Source organism: Xenopus tropicalis, chromosome 2 (assembly GCF_000004195.4).
Source record: "Xenopus tropicalis strain Nigerian chromosome 2, UCB_Xtro_10.0, whole genome shotgun sequence".
Taxonomy (NCBI): domain Eukaryota; kingdom Metazoa; phylum Chordata; class Amphibia; order Anura; family Pipidae; genus Xenopus; species Xenopus tropicalis.
In genome coordinates, this window is record NC_030678.2 from 43,143,913 (window position 1) to 43,156,580 (window position 12,668).

Consider the following 12,668-nt stretch of genomic DNA (forward strand, 5'->3'; position numbering starts at 1 on the left):
TATTTTGGGGGTATTCCTTTAACAATTTGCCTAGTTTTCACATGGGGCTGGGGCATAGCATTTATCACAAGCTTGCTCTAGAGCAGTGCTGTCCAACTGGCGGCCCGCGACCCCCCTCTGTGTGGCCCCCCACCTGTCTGGCTGCTTTGATGGCTTACTCTTGTGTAAGCTTTAAATGATATCAGTACTGAGATTAACTGGCCCCCTGCATGGTTCTCACCTCAGATTCAGGCTGTAATCCCTCTGTATTGTTTAAACATGTAATCCCCTGTGTTGTTCACACCTTTTAATCTCTGCATTGTTCACCCCCTGCAGTGTTCACACCTCAGGCTCAGGCTGTAATCACCCCCATTGTTCCCCTGTTCACACCTCAGGAGCAGTAGAAACCCACAAATAATCCCTGCACACAACAAAAAGAACATATACTGAGGTGGTACTACAATTAAAAAGTTTTTTAATATATAGTTATTGTGCATACTGTAGGAGCAGTGCCAGCATTGTGTCACTGTAGGCTGCCTGTGTGTGCCATACACACAGGCATCATAGGGCAAGCAGAGTATGGCACACACAGGCAGGGTAGGGAAGGCAGAGTATGGCACACACAGGCAGAGTATGGCACACACAGGCAGAGTATGGCACACACAGGCAGAGTATGGCACACACAGGCCAAGTATGGCACAAACCAGCCAAGAATGGCAAACACAGTGAAAGTATGACACACGCAGGCAGGGTAGGGAAGGCAGAGTATGGCACACACAGGCAGGGTAGGGCAGGCAGAGTATGGCACATACAGGCCAAGTATGGCACAAACCAGCCAAGAATGGCACACACAGTGAACGTATGGCACATGCAGGCAGGGTAGGGAAGGCAGAGTATGGCACACACAGGCAGGGTAGGACAGGCAGAGTATGGCACACACAGGCAGGGTAGGGCAGGCAGAGTATGGCACACACAGGCCAAGTATGGCACAAACCAGCCAAGAATGGCACACACAGTGAAAGTATGGCACACAGGCAGGGTAGGGAAGGCAGAGTATGGCACACACAGGCAGGGTAGGGAAGGCAGAGTATGGCACACACAGACAGGGTAGGGCAGGCAGAGTATGGCAGGTTTTTGCTGTACTACAACCATTAATATGGGTATGGTCATGTGATAACATGGGTGTGGTTTCAAGTGGGTGCAGTTTCAAAAAGGGGAGTGGTCAAAACTGCCTTCCATTATCAGCCCTCCACCACGTAGGTCGGAAAAATTCCGGCCCTCGGTACAACAGAAGTTGGACAGCACTGCTCTAGAGAAATGAGGCCCATATATGGATTATTAATTCTGGAAATAGCATCTGCAAATTACTAACTATCTGTTGGAATGTTTGCAATATTTTTGTTCTGCTGTGGGGCCAATCTACGAGCAAGACTCTTGCTTGTAGATTGGCTGATCAACAGAAAAATTGGGTTGGGGGATCAATGAGCGTTTATAGGAGTGCAGGTTTTACTGGACAGTTTGTAACTTACTATTGAGAAAAGGTGGGTTTCTGGCACTTGAGAAGGGGCCAATTTACTATCATTCAGGAAAAAAAAGTTTTTTCTTCACTTTTTGCCATGTTTTCATGTTGTCACATCATTAAAAACTCAGTGCTGTTTTGCAGCACATACTAATTCCTGATACTGTTTTATAGATATCTGTCACAGTGAAAAGACATTGTTTGTGACTTTTTGATAAGATATTTCAGCAGAAAGCTGTAATATTGGCAACAGTGTTTTTATTGCATATAATGGTCTCCTTAATGGAAAGGTAAAAATTAAATAAACTTTATCAGAAAGGTCTATGTAAATACAGCCATAAGCACTCACAGAAATGCTGCATTAAGTCCTCCATCAAAAGAAACACAGGATTTCTTGTGTCTTTTTTTTGTCAACATGTTCTTTGGTATTAGACTTCCTCTCTCAGAAAAATCCTTCATTCCAGGGGCCAGAGTCTGCACAGTTCTCTCCTCTCTCCTGCTCCCTCCTCCCACAAGAATGCTAAAAACTCCCTCCTCCTCCCTTTGGATTGTGTGATTTGAGCTATACAGCAGAAAGCTTCCTCCTAGTCTTACAAACTGTGCATGTACAGGGGTCTTGGTCTTGCTGCAGGAGCGAGGCATTATGGAAATTTTGTTTACAGAGCTCAGTGGGTTTTTTTTCCTATGAGGCTTCTGATCATCTGGACAGGCAAAATATGGGGAGACTTAAGGGCACTATTGAGAGAACTGAAGGTATACCTGCAGCTTGAGATTAACTCTTTATTAGCCTTTCCTTCTCCTATAAATATATTTTCTTTATTTTGCAGGGGTATGGCATTGTCTGGGATGTCAAGCACTTCCATATCTATCAGCCTTCCTGGAACCACCTCCAGAGAATCAGCGGCAGAAATTGATTATTTTAGGCTCAGGCAGCCGAATGCACCACATACGTATGTTTTTTTGTCACTGTTTCCTCTTATTTATGCAATCATTGTGTTGTTTTCTTCAAAGGAGATCGATATCTTTATACTTGTAAGGGTGAAGGACATATTTGTCTCCCACAGTTAAATGTGCCCCCCGAAAATGCTCTCCCACCGCAATGATGTAATTTGCTGGAGGGAGAACATTCGTGGCACTTTCCAAAGTTGCCTCATGAGGAAACTTCAAAATACATTATTGCTGGTGGGAAAGTATTTTTGGTAGATCTGTCTGCCATCACCCTAAAGAAAAGGGAAAATACAACAACACAAATACATTTTTTGTCTGATTTGCATCCATCTAGTTTAAACATCAGGTTGAAATCAATGTTTTTAAAATTAACTTAGTATAAAACTTATTATAAAAAGGATGGTGATAAGAGCAAATAGATTTTATAGAGTTTGGCTGTTTTGTGGTTTGTTGGGTTTAAGCCTTAGCCAATTTGATAGTTTGAACTCTGGTATACTCAACACTTCCGCACTTTCATCAGTGCTATCTCTAAACTGAAAGGTGGACAAAACTTTATGTTTTATACATAGATGCCAGCCTTCCTATTTATATAACACTGCAGTGGAATAATGACAAGAAATTTTGCTCTGTATCATAGTATTCCTGCCTGCTCTACCCTGCCTGTATGTGCCATACTCTGCCTGCCCTATGCTGCCTGTGTGTGCCATACTCTGCCTGCCCTATGCTGCCTGTGTGTGCCATACTCTGCCTGCCCTACCCTGCCTGTGTGTTCTATACTCTGCCTGCCCTATCCTGCCTGTATGTGCCATACTCTGCCTGCCCTATGCTTCCTGTGTGTGCCATACTCTCCCTGCCCTACCCTGCCTGTGTGTGCCATACTATGCCTGCCCTATGCTGTCTTTGTGTGCCATACTCTGCCTGTCCTATCCTGCCTGTGTGTGTGCCATACTCTACCTGCCCTATCCTGCCCGTATGTGCCATATTCTGCTTACCCTATGCTTCCTGTGTGTGCCATACTCTCCCTGCCCTACCCTGCCTGTGTGTGCCTTACTATGTCTGCCCTATGCTGCCTGTGTGTGCATTACAGAGTGTATGAGGGGGGCTGAGTCACCATTTCCACTCCACTATTGAGTAACTGCCTCATCACTGATTTCAGCTATGTTCAGAATTTTAAACCAAAGGCAGCTAAGCCATCAAGTCTGGGATTCCTTGGAATCAACCCTTAGTGACTGTAATGTACTGCTTGTTTGAACTCTGGAGTCTGGACTACCCACTTTAAGAGCAATGGCGCACAAGGCTGAAAATGCAGATATAAAGATGAAGCGCAGGTTTTAACTAGTTACAAGATAACACAGGCTATCCTGTTGTGTTATCTTGTGCCATCTCCCTGCTGTGTCAGGGGAAAAAAAGCCTTCTTAGGCTGTTATTCTGTTTTCAGACAGCAGGTGGTGCCTGGAAAGTAACGTAAACATGCACAGTAGGGGGTCCATTTTGACACCAGACTTCTCCAGCCTTATCTTTTTTCTGGAATGTGGGAAGTGCTAAGAGTGATTAAGATTACCCCCTGGTAAAAGCAAATAGAGCACTAGTCTCTCCTGTGGGTAATTACACACTGGGCTGTTTCTGGGCAAATCCAGTTGGTACAACGTATATCAGGCGCATAATCATATATTTTTAATACCGTAGTTTGGCATTTTTCCCTCCTCTTTTCACATTATGCAATTTTGTTTTCCTCAATCATTTAACTATTAGAGTTCCCAGATCCCTGCAAAGAATGGGCCCAGACAATAAATAAGTTCCCTTTTCTCTGTAATAATAAAACAGTACCTGTACTTGATCCCAACTAAGTTATAATTACCCCTTATTGGGGACAGAACAGCCCTATTGGGTTTATTTAATGGTTAAATGATTCCCTTTTCTCTGTAATAATAAAACAGTACCTGTAATTGATCCCAACTAAGATATAATTACCCCTTATTGGGGCAGAACAGCTCTATTGGGTTTATTTCATGGTTAAATGATTCCCTTTTCTCTGTAATAATAAAACAGTACCTGTAATTGATCCCAACTAAGATATAATTACCCCTTATTGGGGGCAGAACAGCCCTATTGGGTTTATTTCATGGTTAAATGATTCCCTTTTCTCTGTAATAATAAAACAGTACCTGTAATTGATCCCAACTAAGATATAATTACCCCTTATTGGGGGCAGAACAGCCCTATTGGGTTTATTTCATGGTTAAATGATTCCCTTTTCTCTGTAATAATAAAACAGTACCTGTAATTGATCCCAACTAAGATATAATACCCCTTATTGGGGCAGAACAGCCCTATTGGGTTTATTTCATGGTTAAATGATCCCTTTTCTCTGTAATAATAAACAGTACCTGTAATTGATCCCAACTAAGATATAATTACCCCTTATTGGGGGCAGAACAGCCCTATTGGGTTTATTTAATGGTTAAATGATTCCCTTTTCTCTGTAATAATAAAACAGTACCTGTAATTGATCCCAACTAAGATATAATTACCCCTTATTGGGGCAGAACAGCCCTATTGGGTTTATTTCATGGTTAATGATTCCCTTTTCTCTGTAATAATAAAACAGTACCTGTAATTGATCCCAACTAAGATATAATTACCCCTTATTGGGGGCAGAACAGCCCTATTGGGTTTATTTCATGGTTAAATGATTCCTTTTTCTCTGTAATAATAAAACAGTACCTGTACTTGATCCCAACTAAGATATAATTACCCCTTATTGGGGCAGAACAGCCCTATTGGGTTTATTTCATGGTTAAATGATTCCCTTTTCTCTGTAATAATAAAACAGTACCTGTAATTGATCCCAACTAAGATATAATTACCCCTTATTGGGGGCAGAACAGCCCTTTTGGGTTTATTTCATGGTTAAATGATTCCCTTTTCTCTGTAATAATAAAACAGTACCTGTACTTGATCCCAACTAAGATATAATTACCCCTTATTGGGGGTAGAACATCCCTATTGGGTTTATTTCATGCTTAAATGATTCCCTTTTCTCTGTAATAATAAAATAGTACCTGTATTTTATACTGGTTTTTTTTGTGGTTAGGATGGTTTTGAGAGAGGGCCATTTGTATAACTCAGCCTGCAGCCTTGTGCTTTATATGGGCACAGAACCCCTCAGTGACTTCTAAAATCCTTATCATTTACAGTAGGGGGTACATTATCCCTTATAATACATGAGGCCTGCAGCTTTGTACCTTTATCACAGAATGCCTCCAATATCCCTTTTAATAGATAAGAGATTATTACAGCCATGTTTTTTGATCATTTATAGTTATTAAGGTTAGGGCCACAGGCAGTGATAGCAGCTTTGGCAAGTTATAAATGATAAATAAAGCAAGACATTATCAATAGTTAAGAAAGTATATCTTCCACAACTTGGGACAACCTATCTGTACTGAACCCAGTGAGTTTCTTACGCCCTGTAGGCAAACACTGACACCCAACACTGCCACCACACCATGCCTCCCAACATTTAAAAATTAAAAGAGGGACAAAAGTATATGCCGCGCTAAGTGATGCAATATTTTTGACCACGCCCCTCTGACCACACCCACATTACACAACACCCCCATTTTCCATGTTGGAATGGCAGCATCAGGACAGACCAAGTGCACTAGTGTTTTAACTCTTTACTGCCAACGACGTATGGCATACGTCGTGCAGTAAAAGGCTTAATGCCAACGACGTGTCCCATACGTCGTTGGCATTTATGCGCAGCTCTCTGCAGCGGCGGCATGTGCCGCCGCTGCAGAGAGCTTCTATCCATGACAGCCCCCCTGGGCAACGTGCCAGGGGGGCTGTCATGAGGGTCCTGCAAGACGATCGCTCGCAGGACCCTCCAGGAAGCAGCAGACGTGATCGCATCACGTCTGCTGCTTCCTGCTTCCTCCTTCTCCCCTGCTGGCCATCCCACTGAAGAGGAGGCAATCAGGTCTTCAGGACAGGTAAGAACTTTTTTTTTTTTTCATTTACACACTTACACACACACTTACATACATTTATACACACTTACATACATTTACACACATTTACAGCACACATTTTAGCAGTTTTTTTTTCATTTTTCACACTTTTATACACTTATTTACACTCATATACACACTTACACACTATAACAAAACTTTTACACATGTACACACATGTATACACAAACACTTTGGGTTTTTTTTGTTTTGTTTTGTTTTTTTTTCATTTTGCCACTTTGTTTTTAGTTTCTTTTACCCAAAAACTGTTTATTTTGACAGCGTGACTATTGGATCAGATATTCTGACCACTAATTACACTGTCATGTGACTTATTTTGTTGTTTCACTGATTTTCACAATTTTTGTGGTTTTATCGCATTTTATCCCTGTATAAGTGTTCCTAATCTGTTTTTAGCGTAGCTTTGCCAGGTGTAACTTTGGTGTACAAAAATAACTTTGCCTATTTTGAATTCATCAGAATGTGTACTTTCCAAAAATATATGGTTTCCTGGGGCTCTCTGTATAGTTAGGGGGGGGGGGGGTTACTGCACATAATACGCTGTCAGGGGGCTCTGTGTGCAAAAGCTGAGTTGGCAGGCGAGAAATCCTTATGCGCTATTTTCATTTTGGGGTCAGTACACACCGCAGACTTTGGTATATCTATGCATATTGGGCATCAAACTGTTCAGTAGACCTCTGGTGTTCCTATTTGGGGTGATTTGCCTTTATCTGATCTTTATCAAGAAATTGTGAGAGATAAATGCGGCAAATTGCAACATTTTTATGCGATTTTCTAAATGTCATATAAATCTGCAAACTTAGGAAAGCTTTACAGCTTGGTACTTTGGAGCAAAAAGAAATGTTTACCCATTATAGATTCGGGGGGATGTGTACTTTCCAAAAATATATGGCTTTCTGGGGTGAGTGTACTTTTTTTGTAGCATTATCCCACATAAAGGATGTAAATGTGTTGATTTTGCAGGAGCTGAAATGATACATTATATGGGGGTATGTTCCCATTGGGGCCCCTACATGCCACATACTTAGCTTAACCTATACATATTGGGCATCAAACTGTTCAGTGGACCCCTGGCGTTCATATTTAGGGTGTTTTATTTGGTTACTTTATGACCTGTAGGAGATAAGATACTATAGACTGGAAGTTTTGAAGCAATTTTTTAAAAAAATCACAAATTTTGATAAAAACCAATAACTTCAGGAAAGCATTGCGACTTGATAGTTTGAAGCAGACAGACAGTTCTACCTATTCTGTATTCCCCAGAATCTGTTCTTTCCAAAAATGTACAATTTTCTGGGATAAACCTTCTGTTAGTGGAAATTTTGTCCTTGAAATCTAAGGTATGCCGCTTTCTGGAGCAGTGCTTTGGAAATTTGGTAATGTACTGGAAATCTCCATAAAACTTTATATATTTGGTATTGGCACGTTCAGGAGACATGGGACTTTCCAAATCAGTTGTATATTCGTGCATAAAATAATTTTTGTTTCTAGTATGTGTTTATATTATGGAAAATTAGATTTTTTTTGCATTTTTAGACATTTAGAAGCCTATATCTTGTTACAGAATTGGAATTACACAAAAATTCTACCATATTTTGAAAGCTTAGGTTGTTCTGAAAAAAACGATATATTGTATTCCTGGGTAAACTAAAAGTCCCCCCGAGGAAAGGCCCCTAAAGTGAAACAGTGCAAAATGTTCAAAAACTGTCTGGCAATACAAGTTCCGCTTTGACCAAAACAGCTGGCAGTAAAAGGGTTAATAGCTGGCATCATAAATCATGAGCTGCCCTTGAAAATACAAAAAGGAGGAGGCCAGGACGCGCCTGTGGCCATCAATGGTCCTTCATAGTTCAATTCCCTTGGTGCGTCTGCCTCTATCAATGGGGCTCAATGCTGATACCATTTCTGATACATGCCCTACCTAAGGCATCAGCTTTGAGACCCAAGGAAGCTCAGCTGCCAGGGCGGGACTCGAACTCCAAACCTTACGGGGTAGGAATCGAACTCCAAAGCCAACGGGGCAGGAATCGAACTCCACACCTGGCGATGTAAGGGCGTGCGCTCTACCACTTCGCTATCCTTCCTCCTCCCACTTGTAACATGTTTCTTCGTAATCTTGTCTTCTGCATATTGGCGGTTGGTGTATCCTAACCGACTGACTGAAACACTCAGGGTTAGAGCCTGCTGCTTGCCCCAAGCCCTAAATAACTAGGGGGGCTGTTATAGTAGGGGGGAATGAATCCTCCATTTATCAACATTCTCTGGGGGGAAATGAATACAAGGGTATAAGTTTTACCCCCGGGGCAAGAGAGGTCCCCAAATTTGCCCCATTGACTTATGATGGGGATTTTGGCAAATAACTAGTTTGTCGTAGACCCATGAATGAGGTGTTAAACTGTGCGGCTAATTCGAGAATGGGGTGCTATGACTTTTCTGAGGGGTGGGCAGTTAATTGCCCCAGCAGGGGGCAATTATCCACCCATAGACTTAACATTGAGACCAACTTTGACTGAGTCCCGCACCGTTTGTCGTAGACCCATGAATGAGGTGTCAAACCGTGCGGCTTATTCGGGAGTGGTTTGCTATTACTTTTCTGAGGGGTGGGCGGTTAATTGCCCCACCAGGGGGCAATTATCCGCCCATAGAGTTAACATTGAGACCAACTTTGACTGAGTCCCGCACCGTTTTTCGTAGACCCATGAATGAGGTGTCAAACCGTGCAGCTTATTCGGGAATGGGGTGCTATGCCTTTTCTGAAGGGTGGGCGGTTAATTGCCCCAGCAGGGGGCAATTAACCACCGTTTGTCGTAGACCCATGAATGAGGTGTCAAACCGTGCGGCTTATTCGAGAATAGGGTGCTATGACTTTTGTGAGGGGTGGGCGGTTAATTGCCCCAGCAGGGGGCAATTAACCACCGTTTGTCGTAGACCCATGAATGAGGTGTAAAACTGTGCGGCTTATTCGGGAATAGGGTGCTATGACTTTTCTGAGGGGTGGGCAGTTAATTGCCCCAGCAGGGGGCAATTATCCACCCATAGACTTAACATTGAGACCATTGAGTCCCGCACCGTTTTTCGTAGACCCATGAATGAGGTGTCAAACCGTGCGGCTTATTCGGGAATAGGGTGCTATGACTTTTGTGAGGGGTGGGCAGTTAATTGCCCCAGCAGGGGGCAATTAACCACCGTTTGTCGTAGATCCATGAATGAGGTGTCAAACTGTGCGGCTTATTCGGGAATGGGGTGCTATGCCTTTTCTGAGGGGTGGGCAGTTAATTGCCCCAGCAGGGAGCAATAAACCACCGTTTGTCGTAGACCCATGAATGAGGTGTCAAACCGTGCGGCTTATTCGGGAATAGGGTGCAATGACTTTTGTGAGGGGTGGGCAGTTAATTGCCCCAGCAGGGGGCAATTAACCACCGTTTGTCGTAGATCCATGAATGAGGTGTCAAACTGTGCGGCTTATTCGGGAATGGGGTGCTATGCCTTTTCTGAGGGGTGGGCGGTTAATTGCCCCAGCAGGGGGCAATTAACCACCGTTTGTCGTAGACCCATGAATGAGGTGTCAAACCGTGCGGCTTATTCGGGAATAGGGTGCTATGACTTTTGTGAGGGGTGGGCAGTTAATTGCCCCAGCAGGGGGCAATTAACCACCGTTTGTCGTAGATCCATGAATGAGGTGTCAAACTGTGCGGCTTATTTGGGAATGGGGTGCTATGCCTTTTCTGAGGGGTGGGCAGTTAATTGCCCCAGCAGGGAGCAATAAACCACCGTTTGTCGTAGACCCATGAATGAGGTGTCAAACCGTGCGGCTTATTCGGGAATAGGGTGCAATGACTTTTGTGAGGGGTGGGCAGTTAATTGTCCCAGCAGGGGGCAATTAACCACCGTTTGTCGTAGACCCATGAATGAGGTGTAAAACTGTGCGGCTTATTCGGGAATAGGGTGCTATGACTTATCTGAGGGGTGGGCAGTTAATTGCCCCAGCAGGGGGCAATTATCCACCCATAGACTTAACATTGAGACCAACTTTGACTGAGTCCCGCACCGTTTCTCGTAGACCCATGAATGAGGTGTCAAACTGTGCGGCTTATTTGGGAATGGGGTGCTATGACTTTTCTGAGGGGTGGGAGGTTAATTGCCCCAGCAGGGGGCAGCAGGGGGCAATTAACCACCGTTTGTCATATACCCATGAATGAGGTGTCAAACTGTGCGGCTTATTCGGGAATGGGGTGCTATGACTTTTCTAGGGGTGGGCGGTTAATTGCCCCAGCAGGAGGCAATTAACCACCGTTTGTCGTAGACCCATGAATGAGGTGTCAAACTGTGCGGCTTATTCGGGAATGGGGTGCCATGACTTTTCTAGGGGGTGGGCGGTTAATTGCCCCAGCAGGGGGCAATTAACCCCCGTTTGTCATAGACCCATGAATGAGGTGTCAAACCGTGCGGCTTATTCGGGAATAGGGTGCTATGACTTTTGTGAGGGGTGGGCAGTTAATTGCCCCAGCAGGGGCAATTAACCACCGTTTGTCGTAGACCCATGAATGAGGTGTCAAACTGTGTGGCTTATTCAGGAATAGGGTGCTATGACTTTTCTGAAGGGTGGGCAGTTAATTGCCCCAGCAGGGGGCAATTAACCACCGTTTGTCGTAGACCCATGAATGAGGTGTAAAACTGTGCGGCTTATTCAGGAATACAGTGCTATGACTTTTCTGAGGGGTGGGCAGTTAATTGCCCCAGCAGGGGGCAATTAACCACCGTTTGTCATAGACCCATGAATGAGGTGTCAAACTGTGCGGCTTATTCGGGAATGGGGTGCTATGACTTTTCTAGGGGGTGAGCAGTTAATTGCCCCTGCAGGGAGCAATTAACCACTCTTTGTCGTAGACCCATGAATGAGGTGTCAAACTGTGCGGCTTATTCGGGAATAGGGTGGTATGACTTTTCTGAGTGGTGGGCAGTTAATTGCCCCAGCAGGGGGCAATTAACCCCCGTTTGTCATAGACCCATGAATGAGGTGTCAAACTGTGCGGCTTATTCGGGAATAGGGTGCTATGACTTTTCTGAGGGGTGGGCGGTTAATTGCCCCAGCAGGGGCACGAGTTTTTCCACGGCAAGCACCACACATTTTCTTCAGGAAATGTACTTATCTAGTTATTATTATTGCCGTGGCAAAACTTGTGCCCCTGCTGGGTCAATTAACCGCCCACCCCTCAGAAAAGTCATAGCACCCCATTCCCGAAAAAGTTGCATGGTTTGAAACCTCATTCATGGGTCTACGACAAACGGTGCGGGACTCAGTCAAAGTTGGTCTTAATGTTAAGTCTATGGGTGGTTTGACAGTAAGTGCCCAGCTGGTATATAATACAGGAGATATCCTCTGAGCGCTGTTACCCCCTGCTGGTATATGTGCCATACTTCTCACAACTCTGGTCATGCCCATTCCCACACCTTGTGTCTCAACCCTTTCTCCTTGTAGACTGTAAGCTCTTTTGGGCAGAACCCTCTTCACCTCTTGTATCGGTTATTGATTGCTTTATTTGTAACTCTGTATGTCCAATGTATGAAACCCACTTATTGTACAGCGCTGCGGGATATGTTGGCGCTTTATAAATAATTGTTAATAATAATAATAACTAGAGAGGTACATTTCCTGAAGAAAATGTGAGTGGTGCTTGCCATGGCAAAACTCGTGCCCCTGCTGGGGCAATTAACTGCCCACCCCTCACAAAAGTCATAGCACCCTATTCCCGAATAAGCCGCACAGTTTGACACCTCATTCATGGGTCTACGACAAACGGAGGTTAATTGCCCCCTGTTGGGGCAATTAACCGCCCACCCCCTAGAAAAGTCATATCACCCCATTCCCGAATAAGCCGCACGGTTTGACACCTCATTCATGGGTATACGAAAAACGGTGCGGGACTCAGTCAAAGTTGGTCTCAATGTTAAGTCTATGGGCGGATAATTGCCCCCTGCTGGGGCAATTAACTGCCCACCCCTCAGAAAAGTCATAGCACCCTATTCCCGAATAAGCCGCACAGTGTGACACCTCATTCATGGGTCTACGAGAAACGGTGCGGGACTCAGTCAAAGTTGGTCTCAATGTTAAGTCTATGGGTTGATAATTGCCCCCTGCTGGGGCAATTAACTGCCCACCCCTCACAAAAGGCATAGCACCCTATTCC

General features: G+C 44.2%; 1 protein-coding gene across 1 annotated transcript in view; it reads left to right on the plus strand.

Moving 5' to 3' along the window:
- The window catches only part of cxorf58 (chromosome X open reading frame 58), a gene marked incomplete at its 5' end in the record, with an annotated part of 33,964 nt that overhangs the window by 295 nt on the left and 21,001 nt on the right, over positions 1-12,668 (plus strand). The window contains one exon of the mRNA XM_031896201.1: positions 2,326-2,448. Within this exon, the coding sequence (XP_031752061.1) occupies positions 2,326-2,448 (123 nt within the window). The remainder of the gene's footprint in view (positions 1-2,325; positions 2,449-12,668) is intronic.